The sequence below is a fragment of the Triticum aestivum genome, chromosome 4A, assembly GCF_018294505.1.
Source record: "Triticum aestivum cultivar Chinese Spring chromosome 4A, IWGSC CS RefSeq v2.1, whole genome shotgun sequence".
Taxonomy (NCBI): domain Eukaryota; kingdom Viridiplantae; phylum Streptophyta; class Magnoliopsida; order Poales; family Poaceae; genus Triticum; species Triticum aestivum.
Window position 1 is genome coordinate 604,465,515 of NC_057803.1, and position 18,876 is coordinate 604,484,390.

The 18,876-nt window shown below is 45.2% G+C and overlaps 1 protein-coding gene across 1 annotated transcript; it reads right to left on the minus strand.

The window, feature by feature from the left end:
- Positions 1-220: 220 nt before the first annotated feature.
- Positions 221-17,418, minus strand: LOC123082548 (L-type lectin-domain containing receptor kinase IX.1). The gene is made up of 3 exons (XM_044504865.1): positions 16,561-17,418; positions 1,327-1,891; positions 221-1,233 (listed from the first exon to the last, which is right to left on the minus strand). The coding sequence occupies exons 1-3, from the start codon at positions 17,408-17,410 to the stop codon at positions 603-605; spliced, it is 2,046 nt and encodes a 681-aa protein (XP_044360800.1). The 5' UTR covers positions 17,411-17,418; the 3' UTR covers positions 221-602.
- Positions 17,419-18,876: the final 1,458 nt, after the last annotated feature.

An 18,876-nucleotide genomic window follows, 5' to 3' on the forward strand; every position in this document is an offset into this window, starting at 1 on the left:
CGCATCACACACCTTGCCGCCTCGCCTAGCACCATAGCTTCACGCCATCGTTGGCATCTCGCCATACTCTCCGTATCGCACACAGCTTAGCATCTCGTCTTTTCTGCACGCCTCCGCCGAAGCTTCGCCGGAATAGCTACTCACTAGAACATCTAAGTTACATGCGTAACGAAAACAAACTACAATACAGATAAAAAATATCAGGATTAGTGCTAACAAACCCTTTCCATTAATTGCTCAATGGGGAGAACATTGTTTTCTAACATCAGCGAACAAAAAGAGCAAAACAAATGAAACAAAAAAGGGGAGGCGAGTTGGGGCAATAGAAGGAATTAAGCGAGTGCTCGCTGTCGAAACACCCGCCATGGGACGAAAACCTTCTAACACCATAATTCAAGAGTTCCTAAACAGAATAACGTAGACCCATGCAGTGGTTACACAAGATGAGACCGAAAAACAGAATAATCAACTACTTGTCCAGGCATCATGACCACCACTGCATCACCTTCTCAATAACTCCTTGCTCCCTGCAAACTTAGATTCCATATTAATTGGAGAATTTAATTAGAGATCGGTGTCCATGTGTTCCCGTAGGATTGCCGTCACCGGCCACTGACGCTGCTCATGACCAACGTTCCAGAAATCAGAGTATTAGTCGGTGGCCCATAGGTCGCCACCGGCATCCTAGCCGGGAGGGTCGGCAACGGCGCATCGAACCGCAGCATGTTCATCGCTTGTCTAATGGATGGCCGCATGCCACGGTCAGGATGCCCACACCAGAGCCCCACGACCATCACACGCTCAATCTCCCCGCTATTAAACTCCCTCCTAAGCCGTTCGTCGGCAGCATCAAGGATTGATCCTCTACCATACAAGTCCCACACCCATTGAACCAGGTGGACGACATCGCCGTCCTCCTGGACCTTAGCTGGCCGCTGCCCTGAGGCGACCTCGAGGAGGACAACCCCAAAGCTATACACGTCTGATTCGACACTCGTCCTGCCCGCCAGCACACTCTCCGGGTCTATGTACCCCATCGTGCCGGCTATTCCGGTCGTGTGCGATCTTCGACCGTCGTTGATGAGCCTCGCGAGCCCGAAATCACCTAGCTTGGCGGTGAAGGATGTGTCTAGCATGATGTTACTTGGCTTGATGTCCCTGTGCACCACCCGCTGCTCGATGTCTTGATGCAAGTACAGAAGTGCGGAACCTACTCCGAGCACTATCTCATACCTGGAAAATGTCAAAAGTATCACGGAAGTGAGCAATGGCATACAGTAATTGTTGAAAGATTTGTTCAAATGGTTAATTGACTAGGCAACATACCTAAGTGCCCATGTCAGCACGAAGTCGGACCCGTACAAATGAGTGTCGAGGCTGCCATTGTGCATCAAGTCATAGACCAGGAGGAGCTGGTCACCGCCATGGCACCAACCAATGAGCTGCACAAGGTTCCGGTGCTTGAGCCGACTAATGATCCGTACCTCGGTGACAAACTCCTTCCAGCCCTGTCGAGAGGTCTCAGACACCCTCTTGATAGCCACTTCGTGGTTCATGTCGCTCACAAACCCTCGGTACACAGACCCAAAGCCTCCTCTCCCAAGCGCTCTGTCATCTGAGAAATTATCGGTCGCAATAGCGAGTTCATTGTAAGAAAATCGCCGGGGCCCAGCAACTCCTTGGTCAAGCTCATCGTCGACAAGCTCACCGCGAAAGAGTGTTGTGACCGCTTTCAGTGGTCGTTTTGTTTTCTTGATGGTGTTGCGCCTTCGGCTGCGGCGGAAGAGGATACAAATCGCTATGGTGAGAGATGGTAGGAATATGATGCAACCAACAGACGTGAGCACCACTACTAATAGTTGGTGCTTCGAGTTCGAGGGAGACGCATCTTCTGCATGGAAAATATGGAGCAGATGATATGAAAGACATACATGCGAAAACGTTATAGAGTTTCTTATGAGCTGTATCAGAAACCATATCAATTTAGTTATTTACAGTGCACAAAAAGATCTGATAAATATTCTACGCACTGTCGTACTAACGTGTTGTTGACTTTCAAATTTTCAACTTTATATGTAGTGCTCCTTTTTTTTCTGAATTCCGATAAAGATATGTTGTGCTCTTCGGGAAAAACAAATAGAGAAATTTCTATGCACAAATCTCAATGCAAGGAAATGGACTACTAGATTAGAGACATGCATGGGAGCTCGATCACAACTTTCTCTATATATGCATATGGTAAATTAATATAAGACTAGCCAGCAGAAAATAAATTTGTGGACAGAAAAGGAGAATAGTGTGGAAGGACCTTTGGAAGGAGTTGATTGATTTTCAACTATCACGGTAACAAAAACCCAATCCCATCGTATTCCTGACTCCCGTCCGTCGTTTGCTCCGCAAGACCGCAACCCGCAACACTTGGGTCCTCCCCTCCACGACAACATGTGACCTAGAAATGCTTCTGTTAGAGCATCTACAGCCGGACGTCTTAAACTATTTTTTTTTTACGAAATCACCTCAAACCATCTCTCATACGCTCGTGGACACATCCAGTCAGTGACCGGACAGGAGAGAAGAAAAAACGTGACCCAACCGGACACCACATATCATCCCTATACACCCGGGCTGTCCGTGAACCCTCATATTCATCTCAAATATGAGGAGGATATGAGAGCTCGCGGACGCGGCCGGGCACACCCAGGCAGTCTGTCACGTAGGACGCGACCCCACTCCAAACCACCTTTTCTCTTTCTTTATTCATTCTTTTATTGCTCTCGCTTCATCTCCACCAGTCACGTGCAAGTGACCGGACATATGAGGAGGAAAATGAGGAGTGTGGCTGTGCGGACGGATAAATAGGGAGTCAAAACGGACATATCCGGTCACTGACTGGGCGCGTCCGTGGACATTTAAGGGGTCATATTTGCCATGTCCGGCTGTAGATACTCTTACCATCTCCAGAGGTAATCCAAACGGTGTGTCATCCTACTTTCTTTTTACTACTTTGACATTTTGTAGTATCCTCTGCCGCCGCCTCCAAACCTCTCTTCGCCCTTTCCTTCTCACCATCACCAGTTGGTGTCGCTAGGGCAAGGCCTCGTGCGGCGGACAGAGGCGGCAGGACCTCTCACGCCCTCCCGCACCTTGGATTGGCTCCTCTCATCGGATTCTTGACCTCCCCAAGCTCTATGCCAACCGCCACCATTGAAGCTCATCCTCCTCCAGCCGCTGAGGGGTGGCCGCCTAGTGTGATTCTCCCTGGCTCCTGGTCGCGGTCCGACGGCCAATGTTAGTAACGCCATCTCCAAGTCAGGCGCATCAGTGCCTAGATCTGGGTATGTCGTCGCCTCTGGGTCATGGGAGTCGTAGCCAGAGAGGCCACAATGTCCCGTGCCCTGGACGAGTTTAGTGGGTTGTGGGTACCAATGCTATATCTCGTGTTCCCGAGCATCATCGACATGGTTGCATCTCCCGATCCGGATATGCATGGCTACAAGGTCGGGGTTCTCGAGGATGGGGAAGGAGATGCCTTCTTATCCCCTTCACTGGCGGGTGGTGGTCTTGTCGTCGGGCAGTGGAGTTGGTGTGCAAGATCTTGGATGCCGGGGCGGCGGCCCTAGAAGGTGGACTGCGCGGGCGGCTCTCTGGCGAACCTTGTGGCAGTGGTGTTGCGGGCCCTTGGTTGTGTGCATGGCAATGGTGTCGGAGGTCAATCCGGCAGAACACGGTTAGGTGGTCCCGAGCTGGTGATATCGGATGGATGGTAACTGGAGGAACAAAAGACACAACATTTATGTTATATTGATTGTGAAGGGGTAGAAAGTACAGGATGATCTATCTCGAGATATCCCTCGGCTTATATAGGGACTGGGGTTACCTAGGGTTACATGTAGGTCGGTTATATCTGGGGATAAGCTTGTGGTTAATTTGAACATGTCTTGGAATGTGAGCCAAGTATTTGGAGGATTCCATCTTAAGTACGTCAGGGACCATGGAAAACATGGCCCATTCTTTGGTTGCCTGGGGTCCTCGGCCCGGTCCATGACTTGGCAGGCTGACATGGTAGTGATACGTCTCCAACGCATCTATAATTTTTTATTGTTCCATGCTGTTATATTATCATTCTTGGATATTTTACAATCATTTTATAGCAACTTTATATCATTATTTGGGACTAACCTATTGACATAGTGCCCAGTGCCAGTTGTTGTTTTTTGCTTGTTTTTTACTTTGCGAAAAATCAATACCAAACGGAGTCCAAATGCAGCAAAAAAAATTGGTGATTTTTTCTGGACCAGAAGACACACGATGGGCCAAGGAAGTACTAGAGGGGGGCTCCGAGGGGAGCACAACCCACCTGGGCGTGCCTAGGGGCCCAGGCACGCCCTGGTGGGTTGTGCCCACCTCGGTGGCCTCCCGTGCCGCCTCTTTGCTCTATAAATACCCCAATATTCCAGAAACCCTAGGGGGGTCAATGAAACACAATTCCATCCGTTGCAAGTTTTAGAAATCACAGATCCAATCTAGACACCATCACGGAGGGGTTCATCATCCTCATTGGTGCCTCTCTGATGATGCGTGAGTAGTTCATTGTAGACCTACGGGTTCGTAGTTAGTAGCTAGATGGCTTCCTCTCTCTCTTTTGATTCTCAATACAATGGTCTCTTGGAGATCTATTTGATGTAACTCTTTCTTGCGGTGTGTTTGTTGGGATCTAATGAACTTTGAGTTTATGATCAGATATATGTTTTTATACATGAAAGTTATTTGAGTTCTTTGATCTCTTATATGCATAATTTCTTTCAGCCTCGTATTTCTTCTTCGAATCTTTGGTTTAGTTAGGCCGACTAGATCGATTTTTCTTGCCATGGGAAGAGGTGATTTGTGATGGGTTCGATCTTACGATGCTCGATCCCAGTGACAGAAGGGGAAATGACACGTATGTACCGTTGCTATTGAGGATAAAAAGATGGGGTCTATTCCTACATGAATAGATCTTGTCTACATCATGTCATCGTTCTTATTGCATTACTCCGCTTCTCCATGAACTTAATACACTAGATGCAAGCTGGATAGCGGTCGATGTGTGGAGTAATAGTAGTAGATGCAGGCAGGAGTCGGTCTACTAATATTGGACGTGATGCCTATGTAATGATCATTGCCTGGATATCGTCATAATTATTTGAAGTTCTATCAATTGCCCAACAGTACTTTGTTTACCCGCCGTATGCTATTTTTCTTGAGAGAAGCCACTAGTGAAATCTACGGGCCCCGGGTCTCTTCTTTATAATATTTGCCTTTGAGATATATTTTTATTTGCTTTTATTTTCAGATCTATTAATCCAAAAACCATATATACCTTGCTGCAATTTTTTTTATCTCGCGTTCCCGCAAGATCTATTTATCCAATCTACTACAATTTCATTTATCTTTTTACCCGGAAGGGATTGACAAACCCTCTTTTACGTCGGGTTGCAAGTATTTATTCTTTGTGTGTAGGTACTATTCACATAGTGTTGTGTGGTTCTCCTACTGATTCGACAACCTTGGTCTCATCGCTGAGGGAAATACCTACCATAGTTGTGCTGCATCATCCCTTCCTCTTTGGGGAAATACCGACGTAGTTCAAGCCGCATCAAAAGGAATTTCTGGCGCCGTTGCCGGGGATACATCATCAACATCTATCAAGTTCCTAATAAAAAAATCTCATCTCCTTGCAATGTACATTATTTGCCATTTGCCTCTCATTTTCATCTCCCCACTTCTAAAACGTTTTTTGCGAAAGCACAAAAATATTTGCCTTTTTATTTGCCCTATTTTCATTTGCTTTTTTCTCGTTGGATCTTAGGTTTGCTTGTGTTGCCATGTGCTTCTATTTGCTTGCATCTTTGCTTGCTAAAAATCTATTGATATGGATCCTCACCCACTTGCTAATATTTTTTAAAAATCCAATTATGATGAACCAATTGCTAGTGAATTGAGTTCACTAGATTATCTTTATGAATTTTTGCTCGAGATGATTTAATCTAATTTTTTTATGAAGTGTTAAAATAAGAAATTTATGAAGTGATTCACGATATCTCCTTGAATGAAAAGCATGATTGCAATGATGTTATTATAAATTCTATTAATGTCAGTTGTATTAATACTATGCAAAACCCCAAGCTTGAGGATGCTAATTTTCGTATGTCCACTACTTGTTGCAATGATCATGATTGGGGTGATGATTCCTATGATCTTGAAAATTTATTTAAGCCTCATGATGAATATGTTTGAGATAATATTGAAAGTGGGATCGGAAGAGCGTCAACTTTAGATAAAAATAATCTCACAAATTTGGAGAGTGTTCAATCTTATGAATTTTTTTATAAAAGTGGGTTCGTTGAGGTCATGACTTTATTTGATAATAATCCCACTATATCAAAAGAGTGGAAACTTTGCATGCATGTGGATCATGAAGAAAAAAAATTATATGATTACATGTGTTTGTCACATGCTATATGATGCTTTCTTTGTGCTTCAGTTCTTGTCTTTCATGCGAGCATCGTTAAAATTATCAATGCCTAGCTAAGGGCATAAAATGATAGCGCTTGTTGGGAGGCAACCCAATGAATAAAATTTATTTTTGCCTTTTCCTTTCTAATATTGAGTGTTTGCAGAATTATGCTACTGTTATGATTGTTTTTTTATGTTTTCTTTAGTGTTTGTGCCAAGTAAAGCCTTTGGGATCTTGTTGGGTGATAGTTGATTTGTTCTTGTTGGAAAACAGAAACTTTTGTGTCCAGTAAAACAATTTCCAAAAATCACAGAATTGACGAAAGCTTCTAAATGTTTTACACAAGATTGATACACAAATTGCCTGCATCGTCCTAATTTTTCAGAATTTTTGGAGTTACAGAAGTATACGAAGTTTTCAGATTATTACAAACTGTTCTATTTTTGACAGATTCTGTTTTCTTTGCGTTGTTTGCTTATTTTAATGAATCTATGGTTTCTATTGGAGGGTATAAGCTATGGTAAAGTTGGACTACAGTATAATGCAAAAATAAAATATGAATGGGTTTGCAACCGTACTTAGAGTAGTGATTTGCATTGTTATACTAATGGATCTCACGAAGGTTTTGTTGAGTTTTGTGTGATTGAAGTTTTCATGTTTTGGGTGAGATCACGATGGATGAAGGAATAAGGAGTAAGAAGAGTCTAAGCTTGGGGATGTCCATGGCATCCCAAGATATTGTCTAAAAGAGAAGAAAGCAACTAAGCTTGGGGATGCCCGAGTGGCATCCCATCTTTCTTCTAACGACTATCGGTATTTTACTTGGAACTATATTTTTATTCGTCACATATCATGAGTTTTGCTTGGATCGTCTTGTATGATATCAGTCTTTGCTTGTTTTGCTTTTTATTTTGTGTCATCTATCCTTGCTGGACACACCTATTTGAGAGAGCCAAAATTATGCTATGATTTGTTAGAATTGCTCTCTATGCTTCACTTAAATCTTTTTGAGCTATGGAATTGCTTTAGTGCTTCACTTATATCTTTTTGAGCACGGTGTGCTTTAGTATTTTTGAAGAAATGCTCTCATGCTTCACTTAGATTTATTTGAGAGTTACTTTTTTTTTGAGAAAATCTCTCATGCTTCACTTAAATTATTTTGAGAGAAGAAAATTTTTATGCTCATGTTCTTCACTTAGATTTGTTTGAGCTATCGAAAGCAACTTATGAAATTAGTCCCAAAGCGATAGATATTCAAGAGGGATATAATAAAAACTTTCATGAAGATCATTGGACAAAACAAACTTGATTATTTCAATAGTTTTGCGATATGATGATATAATATGTGAGTCATGTTGATGAGTAATTATGGTTTAGTAAGAATATTGATGTTAAGGTTTGTGATTCTCTATGCAAGCACGAAAGTCAATAGTTATGCAATGAAATTATATCCTACTGATGGTGCATTATTCGGTGTTAGTTATGCTCTCGCTTATGAGATTTTTCGTTTCTTGGTTGGATGCTTCTCAATCTTTTGCTAGCCTTCACTTGCACTAAGTATGATTACTACTTGTGCATCCAAAATCCGTAAACCAGTTTTGCCATATGAGTTCACTATACCTACCTATATGTGGTATTCTTTTGCCGTTTTGAGCAAATTTGTATGTGACATCTCTAGTTTTCAAAATAAAATTCATTTTTGTGTGCTCGTACCGCTCATGAAACGGTAGGGGGTGGCTGATATTTTCCATGCTAGATGTATTATTCTCAAGATGAGTGTTTATTCACTTGTCATTGCACGACAGTACGGCAAAGGTATTAGGGATACCCTATCCCAAAATGAAAATGGATTTACTTTACGTTGTCAAATAATAAATTCCTTGGAAAGTGTTGGTATGGACGGCACCCGTGGATTCGGTTAGCCGTGGAATGTGAAAGTATGGTGGAAAAGGAATAAACTTTATTTCTGTTTGGTAACTGCCTATGATATATGGGACAATTGCATTTTTACCCCTAGTTGGTTCCTACCAACGGGTTTTGCCCTTACTTTTCGAGCTTGCTCAGTTTTGCCCTTACTTTTTCCATCGAGGTCCCTCAAATGCCCTTTGACTGTTTGAGCAAAACTTTGAAAATTCATAACTAATTCATATGAACTCGGAAAAATGCAAATAAGATATCGAAATGTTTAGATAAACATTACCTCTATGGGCATATCATTTGCATTCAGGACAAAAGCATCGTTTAAACTACCTGAGGTAATTATTGTTATTAACGTTATTAAAAATAAATAGGTATAAACAATATATTTTTTGTGAATAAAAATTACATGCAAATGTAGGTGATGTTTTCTGAACATCCTCATAACTTATTTGCATTTTTCTGAGTTTGTATCAACTTGTTATGAATGTTCTAACGACTTTGACCATTATTTGGAAACTTCATAACAAGTTGATACGAACTCAGGAAAATGCAAATAAGGTATCAGGATGTTCAGAAAACATCACCTACATTTGCATATAATTTTTATTCACGAAAAAAAAATATTGTTTATACCTATTTATTTTTAATAATGTTAATAACATTAATTACCTCGGGTAGTTTAAATGATGCTTTTGTCCTGAATGCAAATGATACGCCCATAAAGGTAATGTTTATCTGAACATTTTGATATCTTATTTGCATTTTTCTAAGTTCATATGAATTAGTTATGAATTTTCAAAGTTTTGGTCAAACGGTCAAAGGGCATTCGAGGGACCTTGATGGAAAAAGTAAGGGCAAAATTGAGCAAGCTCGAAAAGTAAGGGCAAAACCCGTGGGTAGGAACCCATGATATATTTAGCATGGAAAGTATTGGAAACTGCTCGATCGTTTTCATTGACAGGAAAAGCATGCCACCCAAAATATTTTTATCTCTATCTTTTTCGCTTTGAGCTTAGGCACCTCACAAATCCCTACTTCCCTCTACGAAGGGCCTTTCTATTTAATTTATGCAATTTTTATTTTTACTTGAGTCTCCATCTTCTCTTATAAAACACCAACTAAGGGGCACTATGATCGTACTTGAGCATTGGGTGTAGCTAATATGCAAGTGTGTTTCGTGAATGGATCAATGATTGAGCATAATGGGCTAGGGATAACTTGCTTTAGTGTGGATATTTTGAAAGACATGGTTGCTTATTGACATGCTTGAGTTTTGAAATCTTCATGTCAAAACTAGACTATTGCTTTGACTCATATAAAAGTCCAAATGTCCATGCTACAAAGAAAAGAATATGTGATGAACATGTTAGGCAACATTCACATCAAAAATTCTGTTTTTATCATTTACCTACTCGAGGACGAGTTAAGCTTGGGGATGCTGGTACGTCTCCAACGTATCTATAATTTTTTGAATATTCCATGCTGTTATATTAACATTCTTGGATGTTTTACAATCATTTTATAGCAACTTTATATCATTTTTTCGACTAACCTATTGACATAGTGCACAGTGCCAATTTTTGTTTTTTGCTTGTTTTTTACTTCGCCAAAAATAAATACCAAACGGAGCCCAAACGCAGCGAAACTTTTTGGTGATTTTTTCTGGACCCACCTAGGCGCGCCCTGGTGGGTTGTCGCCACGTAGGTGGCCTCCCACACTGCCTCTTTGCTCTTTAAATACCCCAATATTCCAGAAACCCTAGGGGAGTCGACGAAACACAATTCCAGCCGCCGCAAGTTCCAGAAACCACAGATCCAATCTAGACACCATCACGGAGGGGTTCATCATCCTCATTGGTGCCTCTCTGATGATGCGTGAGTAGTTCATTGTAGACCTACGGGTTCGTAGTTAGTAGCTAGATGGCTTCATCTCTCTCTCTTTTCATTCTCAATACAATGTTCTCTTGGAGATCTATTCGATGTAACTCTTTTTTGCGGTGTGTTTGCTGGGATCCGATGAACTTTGAGTTTATGATTAGATCTATGTTTTTATCCATGAAAGTTATTTGAGTTCTTTGATCTCTTATATGCATAATTTCTTATAGCCTCGTATTTCTTCTTCGAATCTTTGGTTTAGTTAGGCCGACTAGATCTATTTTTCTTGCCATGGGAAGAGGTGCTTTGTGATGGGTTCGATCTTACAGTGCTCAATTCCAGTGACAGAAGGGGAAATGACATGTATGTATCGTTCCTATTAAGGATAACAAGATGGGGTCTATTCCTACATGAATAGATCTTGTCTACATCATGTCATCGTTCTTATTGCATTACTCCGTTTCTCCATGAACTTAATACACTAGATGCATGTTGGATAGCGGTCGATGTGTGGAGTAATAGTAGTAGATGCAGGCAGGAGTCGGTCTACTAATCTTGGACGTGATGCCTATATAATGATCATTGCCTGGATATCGTCATAATTATTTGAAGTTCTATCAATTGCCCAATAGTAATTTGTTTACCCGCCGTATGCTATTTTTCTCGAGAGAAGCCACTAGTGAAATCTATGGCCCTCGGGTCTCTTCTTTATCATATTTGCCTTCGAGATCTATTTTTGTTTATTTTTATTTTGAGATCTGTTAATCCAAAAACCCAAAAATACCTTTCTGCATTTTTTGTTATTTATTTTATCTCGCATTCCCGCGTGATCTATTTATCAAATCTACTACAATTTTATCTATCCTTTTACCCGGGAGGGATTCACAACCCCTCTTTTACATCGGGTTGCAAGTATTTGTTCTTTGTGTGCAGGTACCGTTCACGTAGTGTTGCGTCGTTCTCCTACTAGTTCAATAATCTTGGTCTCATCACTGAGGAAAATACCTACCGTAGATGTGTTGCATCATCCCTTACTCTTTGGGGAAATACCGACGTAGTTCAAGACGCATCAGGTAGCACCCCCTAGTCGAGGACGCCATCAAAGGGGCATAGCGGCGAGTGATCCAGGTGAGGTTGTTAAATTCCTTGCCTTGACTCGCCTACTTCTCTAGTCTTTGATGTTTCTTTCGTGGCTTTTCATTCCAATTCATGTGATGTGTTGATGCTTGAGAAGAAACTTTGGCACTGGTGTCTCCTAACTCTACGCTTTCTAAGCAACCCGAGTGTGCTCTCAACTATGTTACATTTCTTTTTTTTGAGAGTGCCCTTCCTCCTATTTGGTTGGAAGTTTCCTTCTCAAGTTGAGAAAGCAAGGGCTGACCGGACTGCTGCTCACTCTTGCACTCCGGCTCTGAGAAACAATTCGACAACCCCGCTCTTCCCTTTGCCTCCTCAACATCTAGTTTTGAAACTTGATTTGTTGAGTTTAAAGCAAGGATCTAATCCGATAACGCTTTGTTCTCCAATGAATGGAGGTGGAATAATTTCTTGAGATGGAGAAAGCTACATCTCTACTTTATTTAAATGAAAGAAAAAGGTTAGTCCTGCTCCTAGACTTCCAATTCCATGTAGTAGTAATGGAAAGGAACGGGTTGTTCTTCCATTCTGCCTTTGTCTTTCTCTAAGCTACCTGACTTCCTTCCTTAGTTCTTCCATTCTACTTTGTCGGATTCTGATCATCAGTTCTTATTGATCCATGCCTAATTCCAATCCAAACAATTGACAAGGGAGTCTAATTATTTTTCCTTTTTGATTGTTTCAATTGCACTTTCTTCATTTATGGTTGCTTGGAGGATGTAAGCGTTATCCGAAATGATTGGGCGTAAAGCGTATGTAGGTTGCTTTTGAAGTCCGCCATCAAATCCCAGGGCTCAACCCTGGACAGGCAGTGAAAACTACAAAGCTGGAGTATGGTAGGGGCAGAGGTTCCCGGCCAACTATGCCAACGAGAGTGTGCAACTCCTCTACTGTGCATGTGCGACAATGACACCGCGCGTGGCAACTCCCGCAACCACGATTATGCGAATATGCCGCCACGCATGTGCAACTCCAGCAGCCTTGAGTGAACTACTAGCCGACAAGAGTGTGTGATCCCACTCTGTGCATAAGAAACTATGCCGACCAGGGTGTGCAACTCCACACTCACATGTGAGCAACTACTCCGTCGCGCGTGTGCAACTCACATAGCCCATGCATGAGCAACTAGGTTGAGGAGAGTGTACAACTCCACAACTGTGCTTGTGCGACTATGCCGAGGAGAGTGTGCAACTCTCGTAGCTGTGCATGAACTACTATGCTGATGGAAGTAGGCAAATCCGAAACCGTGCTTGAGAAACTATCCGATAAGAGTGTGCAACTCAGCGGTCCTGTGTAGACTACTACCCCCGACGAGCGTGTGCAGCTCTGTGGTCACGTGTGTGCGACTATGCCCCCGCGCGTGTGCAACTCCTGTAGTCGTGTGTGAGCTACTATACCGACAAGAGTGTGCACCTCCGCAGTATGTGTGTGCGACTATACTGACAAGAGTGTGCAGCTCTGTGGCCCTGCATGTCTGATTATGCGGGCGAGAGTGTACAACTCTGCGGTTGTGCGTGTGTGACTATGCGAAAAGGAGTGTGCAACTCCACTGCCTTGCGTCTGCGACTATGCAAACGAGAGTGTGCAACTCCACGGCCGTGCGTTAGCTACTATGCCGACGAGAGTGTGTATCAGCTCCTTGGCCGTGTGCGTACGACTATGTCACCATGCGTATGCAGCTCCCGCAGTTGTGCTTAAGCTATTACGCCGACGAGAGTGTGCACTTCCATGGCCACTCGTGTATGACTATGCCGACAAGAGTGTGCAACTCTGTGGTCGAGCATGCGCGACTATATGAACGAGTGCACAACTCTGTTGCCACGCGTGTGCGACTATGCCGACGAGAGTGTGCAACTTCGAGCCCGTGTGTGAGCTACTACGCCAATGAGAGTGTGTAGCTCTTCATCCTGTGTGTGCGGCTATACCATCGCACGTGTGCAACTCCATAGTCATGCATGAAGTACTATGCCAACGAGAGTGTGCAACACCCGCCGCCAAGGAGAGTGGACACCTATGCCGACAAGGGTGTGCAACTCTGTAGCCGTGCATGTGCAACTATGTGGAGGATAGTGTGCAACTCCGCCGTCACGCGAGTGTGACTATGCCAATAAGACTGTTCAACTATGCATCCGTGCGCGGACTACTGCCCTGACGAGAGTGTGCAACTCCATGGTCATGCGTGTGCAACTCCCGCAGTCATGTGTGAGCTACTATGCCGATGAGAGTGTGCACCTTCGTGGCTACGCGTGTGCGACTATACCGACGAGAGTGTCCAACTCCATGGCCGCGCGTGTGCGACTATGCCGACGAGAGTATCTAACTCTGTGGCCATGCGTGTGCGACTATGCGGACGATTGTGCCACTCTGCTGTCATGCATGTGCGTCTATATATGCTAACGAGAGTGCGCAGCTCCGTGGGCACATGTGTGCGACAACGCCAACGGGAGCGTGCAGCTCCGTGCTCCTGTGTGTGTGACTATGTTGCCGCGCGTGTGCAACTCTCGCAATCATGCGTCGGCTACTATGCCGATGAGAGTGTTTAACCACCTCAACTACCCTTGCCAGTGAGATTTGCAACTTCATCTGCTGCCCTCGGCCAACTGCCTACCCAACGGTGTGCAACTTTCCCTGTTGCCCGGCCAACTGCCTACCAGCCGTTGTGCAACTTCGTTTGCTGCCCCGTCCAACTTCTTAGCAGTCGATGTGCAACTTCCCTCTATTCTGTGGGTGTGCATATTACACCATGTTTAACTACCTCTTGCTGTATGAGATATACAACTTCGTCTGTTGCCATGACCCAGCTATCGCAATTGATGTCCAGCTTTCTTCCCTACATGTGGACACTCCAGCTCCAACTACCCCTACCAGTGGGATGTGCAACTTCGGCAGCTACCCCGGCCAACTGCCTGACAGTCCACGTGCAACTCTAGAAGCATGATTGTGCAACTTCTTCTGCTTAACCATGAAATGTGTTTGCCCCTATTAAAGAGAACAACTTTGATGTAAACTAAATCAATTTGTTGCTAAAAAGCTATATCATTCAAATACAAAAAAGAGATACACGAACAAAAGTTAAGGTACCGAAAATTCAATGCGAGCGTGACATGTCATCTAGCCAACTTAGTATCGGTGTGTGTAAAACTTTCCAATGATCGTATCCAACTGAGCCGGCTTCAATCTCTGATTCTTCACGATGGTTCCCTATCTCAATCATTGATCCGAGCTCAAACAACCGAAGATTACAGCAGCCTTGGTCAAGCATGACGAGAACAGAGCCTTGGGCGATGCTATACGAGGTGCTGGCGAGATGGCCGCGGTCGAGGCAGACAGCGGCCTTGGCAGGGAGCGAAATGCGACCTACTCTTCCTTCCTCGCGCCATCGCTGGCAAGTTGGCCGTGGCCGAGGAGGGCGGGTGGTCTCTTGGTGGCGACTACTTCTATCAATATGGTCGCAACCACGGCCGTGCATATGCGGCTATGCCAATGAAAGTGTGCAACTTTGTGGGTCGTGGAGAGTGCGCAACTCTGCCGCCGCGCGGGTACGACTATGTAAAGAAGAGTGTGCAACGCTGTGGCCGTGCGTGAGCTATTACGACGACGAGCCTGTAGGTCCGTGGTCGTGCGTGTGCGACTATGCCGCCACACGTGTGCAGCTCTCCCGGTTGTGCGTGAGCTACTATAACGACGAGTGTGTGCATCTACACGATCGCGTGTGTGTGACTATGCCGAGGGAAGTGTGCAACTCAGTAGCAGCGTGTGTGAGACTATGACGACAAGAGTATGCAACTCCGCAGCAATGCGTGAGTTACTACGTCGGCGAGAGTATGTAGCTCTATGGTCTGTGTGTGCGACTAGACCACCGTCAGGGTGCAACTCTCGCAGTCATTTGTGAAATATTATGTCGACGAGCATCTCTGTAGTCGCGCGTGTGCAGCATAAGAGTGTGCGATTCCGTAGTCGTCTATGTGCCCCGTAGTCGTCTATGTGCGACTATACGAACGATATGTGAAAACTTCGTGGACGCACATGTGCAAATAGGTTCATGAGTCCCGACGCGAAGGGCGCATCTATGCGTGTACAACTTCCGTTGTCCCCATCCCACCAGTGAGCTCGAACACGCACGGATCCCATGAGGTTGGTGCACCCAACTTGCTAGTGGTAGGAATTACCGTATTGACAAGTTGTACTAGTGCCTGGCATACTCTTCTTCCTGAAGAAAGGGAAGCACGCAAGAACAGGGAGAGGGACAAAGCTCGGATCTCTTCCATCCAATCCATCCACCCCCCAAGCAAACCATCTACCACGGCAAGATCCTCGTTCGTCTCTGCTCGGGCGGAGCATACAGGTCTTCTCAATCTCTGGTTCTTCCCCACCCAACCAAATCTCAGTAAGAATATTTGCTTCATCCGGCCTGATTCTCGTGACAAGTTCCCATTGCCCCCTTTCCTGTGCGGTACCCTGGTTCTTGTCCGGAGGGGCGGATTGGGCCGGAGGGGAGCATGGTGAACTCTAACTAGTCGGCGCTCCCGCTGACCTCCATCGCCATCGAGCACCTGAAGCTTGATGAATAGGGCAGAAAGGCGGCGGGGGTTAGAGCATCGATCTTGTTGCCTGCTATGGGAATGATGGGGAGGGCTAGGGCGGCGCCATAGGAAGAGGGTGGGGGCTCGGTCTCCATCCATGGGGAAGGGCGGGAGGAGCAGGGGCAGCGGCACGATGGAGAGGATAGAGGCTGTTGCGTAGCGGCATGGGCTCGGGAAACCGTCCCAACAAGGTTGCACCTGACCGGCTGACCCACGTGTGGGACGATAGAAGCGAGATCGTGCGGCCAGGAGCAGGCCGCTTGACTCGTCTAAATGGTGCGTACGTATTTTTTAGATTTTAGATAGATTATTTTGCTATTATATAAGTTCTTTTCTAGGAATAATTTTGTTAAAATTTGGCGGCTCGAGAATATCTTATGTCTAAGTCGACGCTCGGAGTTGTCTAATGCCTTTGCATTGAGATTCACATAGGAGTGGGGTGACTCAAGATCGACCAGAATTCACCGACTTGGATGCGAAAAATACTCGGTGCAACAAACTAAAGAAAATCAAAGTTTATTCGGAGAAAAAAAATCAAAGTTAACACACCTCTTGTACCGACGTAGCATCCATCTCCAGCCAAGAACCCGTCGCCGTTCATCCCTTCCACGCACACGCACCGATGCCCCACCGCCCCGCTCGGTGTAATTACATCGGAGCACGTCGCGTTCCCGGCGCACCGCACGCCAGGCTCTGTGTCCTGGTCAGCGCACGTTCCGTTGACCCACCACCCCAGCTCTGCGAGCCCGTACTCCAGCGACACCGTCCCCTCCGCTGTGTCAATGAATACGGAGGAGGTCAGCACGGTGTCGCACTCTTGCTTCTCCACCTTGTCCCACTGCAGAAACAATTCTGTCGCCGCCGCAGTGGTGTCCTCTGTGGCAGAAGAAATGCACGCCACGGTAGTGTTCGAGGTGCCGTTGTTGTTAACGGCGCACTGCGCCGTGTGGAGTAGCTTGGACATGACGGCCGCCGGCAAACTGCACCCGGCGGCCGCTGATGCGTTGATGCCGCGGCAGCCGCCACGGAGGAACATCGTGGTGCTGGACAATACGCCGTAGTTTCCGCCGGAGAGCGCCCTCCTGGCGTCGGCGACGCTGCGGCTGCACGATGTTGGGAGCATGACGATGACGGTGGAGCTGGTGGAGTTGAAGGCCAAGACGTGGTAGAATGTGCCGCTGTCTCCTGCTTCGTATGAGAGGATCGGCGTGGAGGTGCGAGCGTCGCAGAACATGGGGATGGGGCAGTCACTTGAGAATCCAAAAGGGTAGGGGAAGGTGGTACGGCCGCACCCGCGGCTGCACAAGTCGCCGCCGTCAGAAGCTGCGGCCGCGGAGTAGCTGGTTTCATGGGGAAGCAAGGAAATGAGGAGGAGGAAGAGGAGGAAGAGGTGGTGCATATTGGATCTCTCGGTGCTAGAGTAGAACGAGATGGGCACGGCATCGATGAAGTCAGTCTTCTAACCCGCAAAAAAAAAATGATGAAGTCAGTCTTCTATGTGAATCTTGAAGTCAGTCTCCTAGGCGAGTGTTGTAGCCACAAATTTACACCTATTTTTCTAGGCTAGAGGTAGAAGGCGATATTTCAGTTCACGAATAGTCGCCCTGTGTCCTTTTCAGAAATTTCGGAGCAAGGCAGTCAGAGAGAGGGGGTGACTTGGACTTCAGGAAGTTTGCTAGGCCGAAGAGCCTGCCACCAGGCAGCATCTTCTCCGGCAGCGGAGCCTCGAACGAGCGCAGCACATCGACGGGCCTTCTCCGGGTGCGCATCAGAAGCCGGCCATGCCGATGCAGCAGATTCCTTGCACTGTAGGAACTTCAAAAAGAAAACTTTCTAGGATTAAATTTCTTAGGCATGCACATAATTCCTCAAGAAGATTCGCATATTTTCCTGTGTTATAACCAAGAATCTTTGCAGAAGTGTGGAACAACAGGCGTTGCTAATTAGCGCTTGCGCGTCGGAGCGCTCGCTTTCCGACCAGCCTTTGTATTCCAGATTGAAGCGGTTCCATGCGTTGTTTCCTTTTCCTTTATTTCCTTTTTTTTAATTTGCATGCAAACCGTAAACACAAGTACTCCTAAGGCCCAGGAAACAAAAGTACGATGCATGCAGCCATCCACCCCGTTAAAATCAGGGGGGAGAGATTAGAGGGAGGAGAGAGAGAGATTTCAGAGGAAGAGAGAGAGATTTATTTGAGGAAAGACCCCACGGTTGGATTAGGGGGAGATTTAGGGGGTGTTTGGTTCAGGGACTTTTTATCTCAGAGACTAGAAAAAGTCCCTAGGAACCAAACGGGAGGGACTTTTTCTGACTAGAAAAAGACTCTACTGAAGAATCTTTTTTGATTAGTCCCTGAGACTAGAAAAAGTCCTAGGACTTCTGAACCAAACACCCCCTTATTAGGAAAGAAAGAGGGGCCCACGGTTCCAACAATTCCCGCATGGGAATTCCAACAACTCATCCTATAAGCAATGATAGTTCTGGTGGATATAACGATAGATGTAGTGATACTGATCATGAGCATAACGGTTTGATTTACCTATAAAGGTGGAGATGACACAAGTGGGGGTGATTGTCCTCCTGGAGGTGTGACATATCACTCCAAGGTATCAAATCTAAGTCAAACGTATCCGTGGTTTCAGTTCCTGTGGGAAATGGTTTCAGTTCCTCAGGAAAATCACATGTCATGACATCTAGCATCTATTTTTTATTTTCCTATTCTGCATTTTAAACATCATGCGAAACAAAGAAAGCCTAAGCCATTGTAATGAACTATGGACTGGAAGAACGCATTGTTCCATTATTGAAAAGGAACAAAAAGAATTTTGAGGCAGATAGGATGGATAAGTTGGGTTGACTAAAGTT

Bases quoted from the DNA above. Each gene is read 5' to 3' on its own strand.
- LOC123082548 (XM_044504865.1), bottom strand. From the start codon at position 17,410: ATGCACCACCTCTTCCTCCTCTTCCTCCTCCTCATTTCCTTGCTTCCC. The intron at 1,892-16,560 runs GTGTGTTAACTT...TTTTCCATGCAG, and splicing joins ATGCTACGTCGGTACAAGAG to AAGATGCGTCTCCCTCGAAC. The intron at 1,234-1,326 runs GTATGTTGCCTA...GACATTTTCCAG, and splicing joins GTGCTGACATGGGCACTTAG to GTATGAGATAGTGCTCGGAG.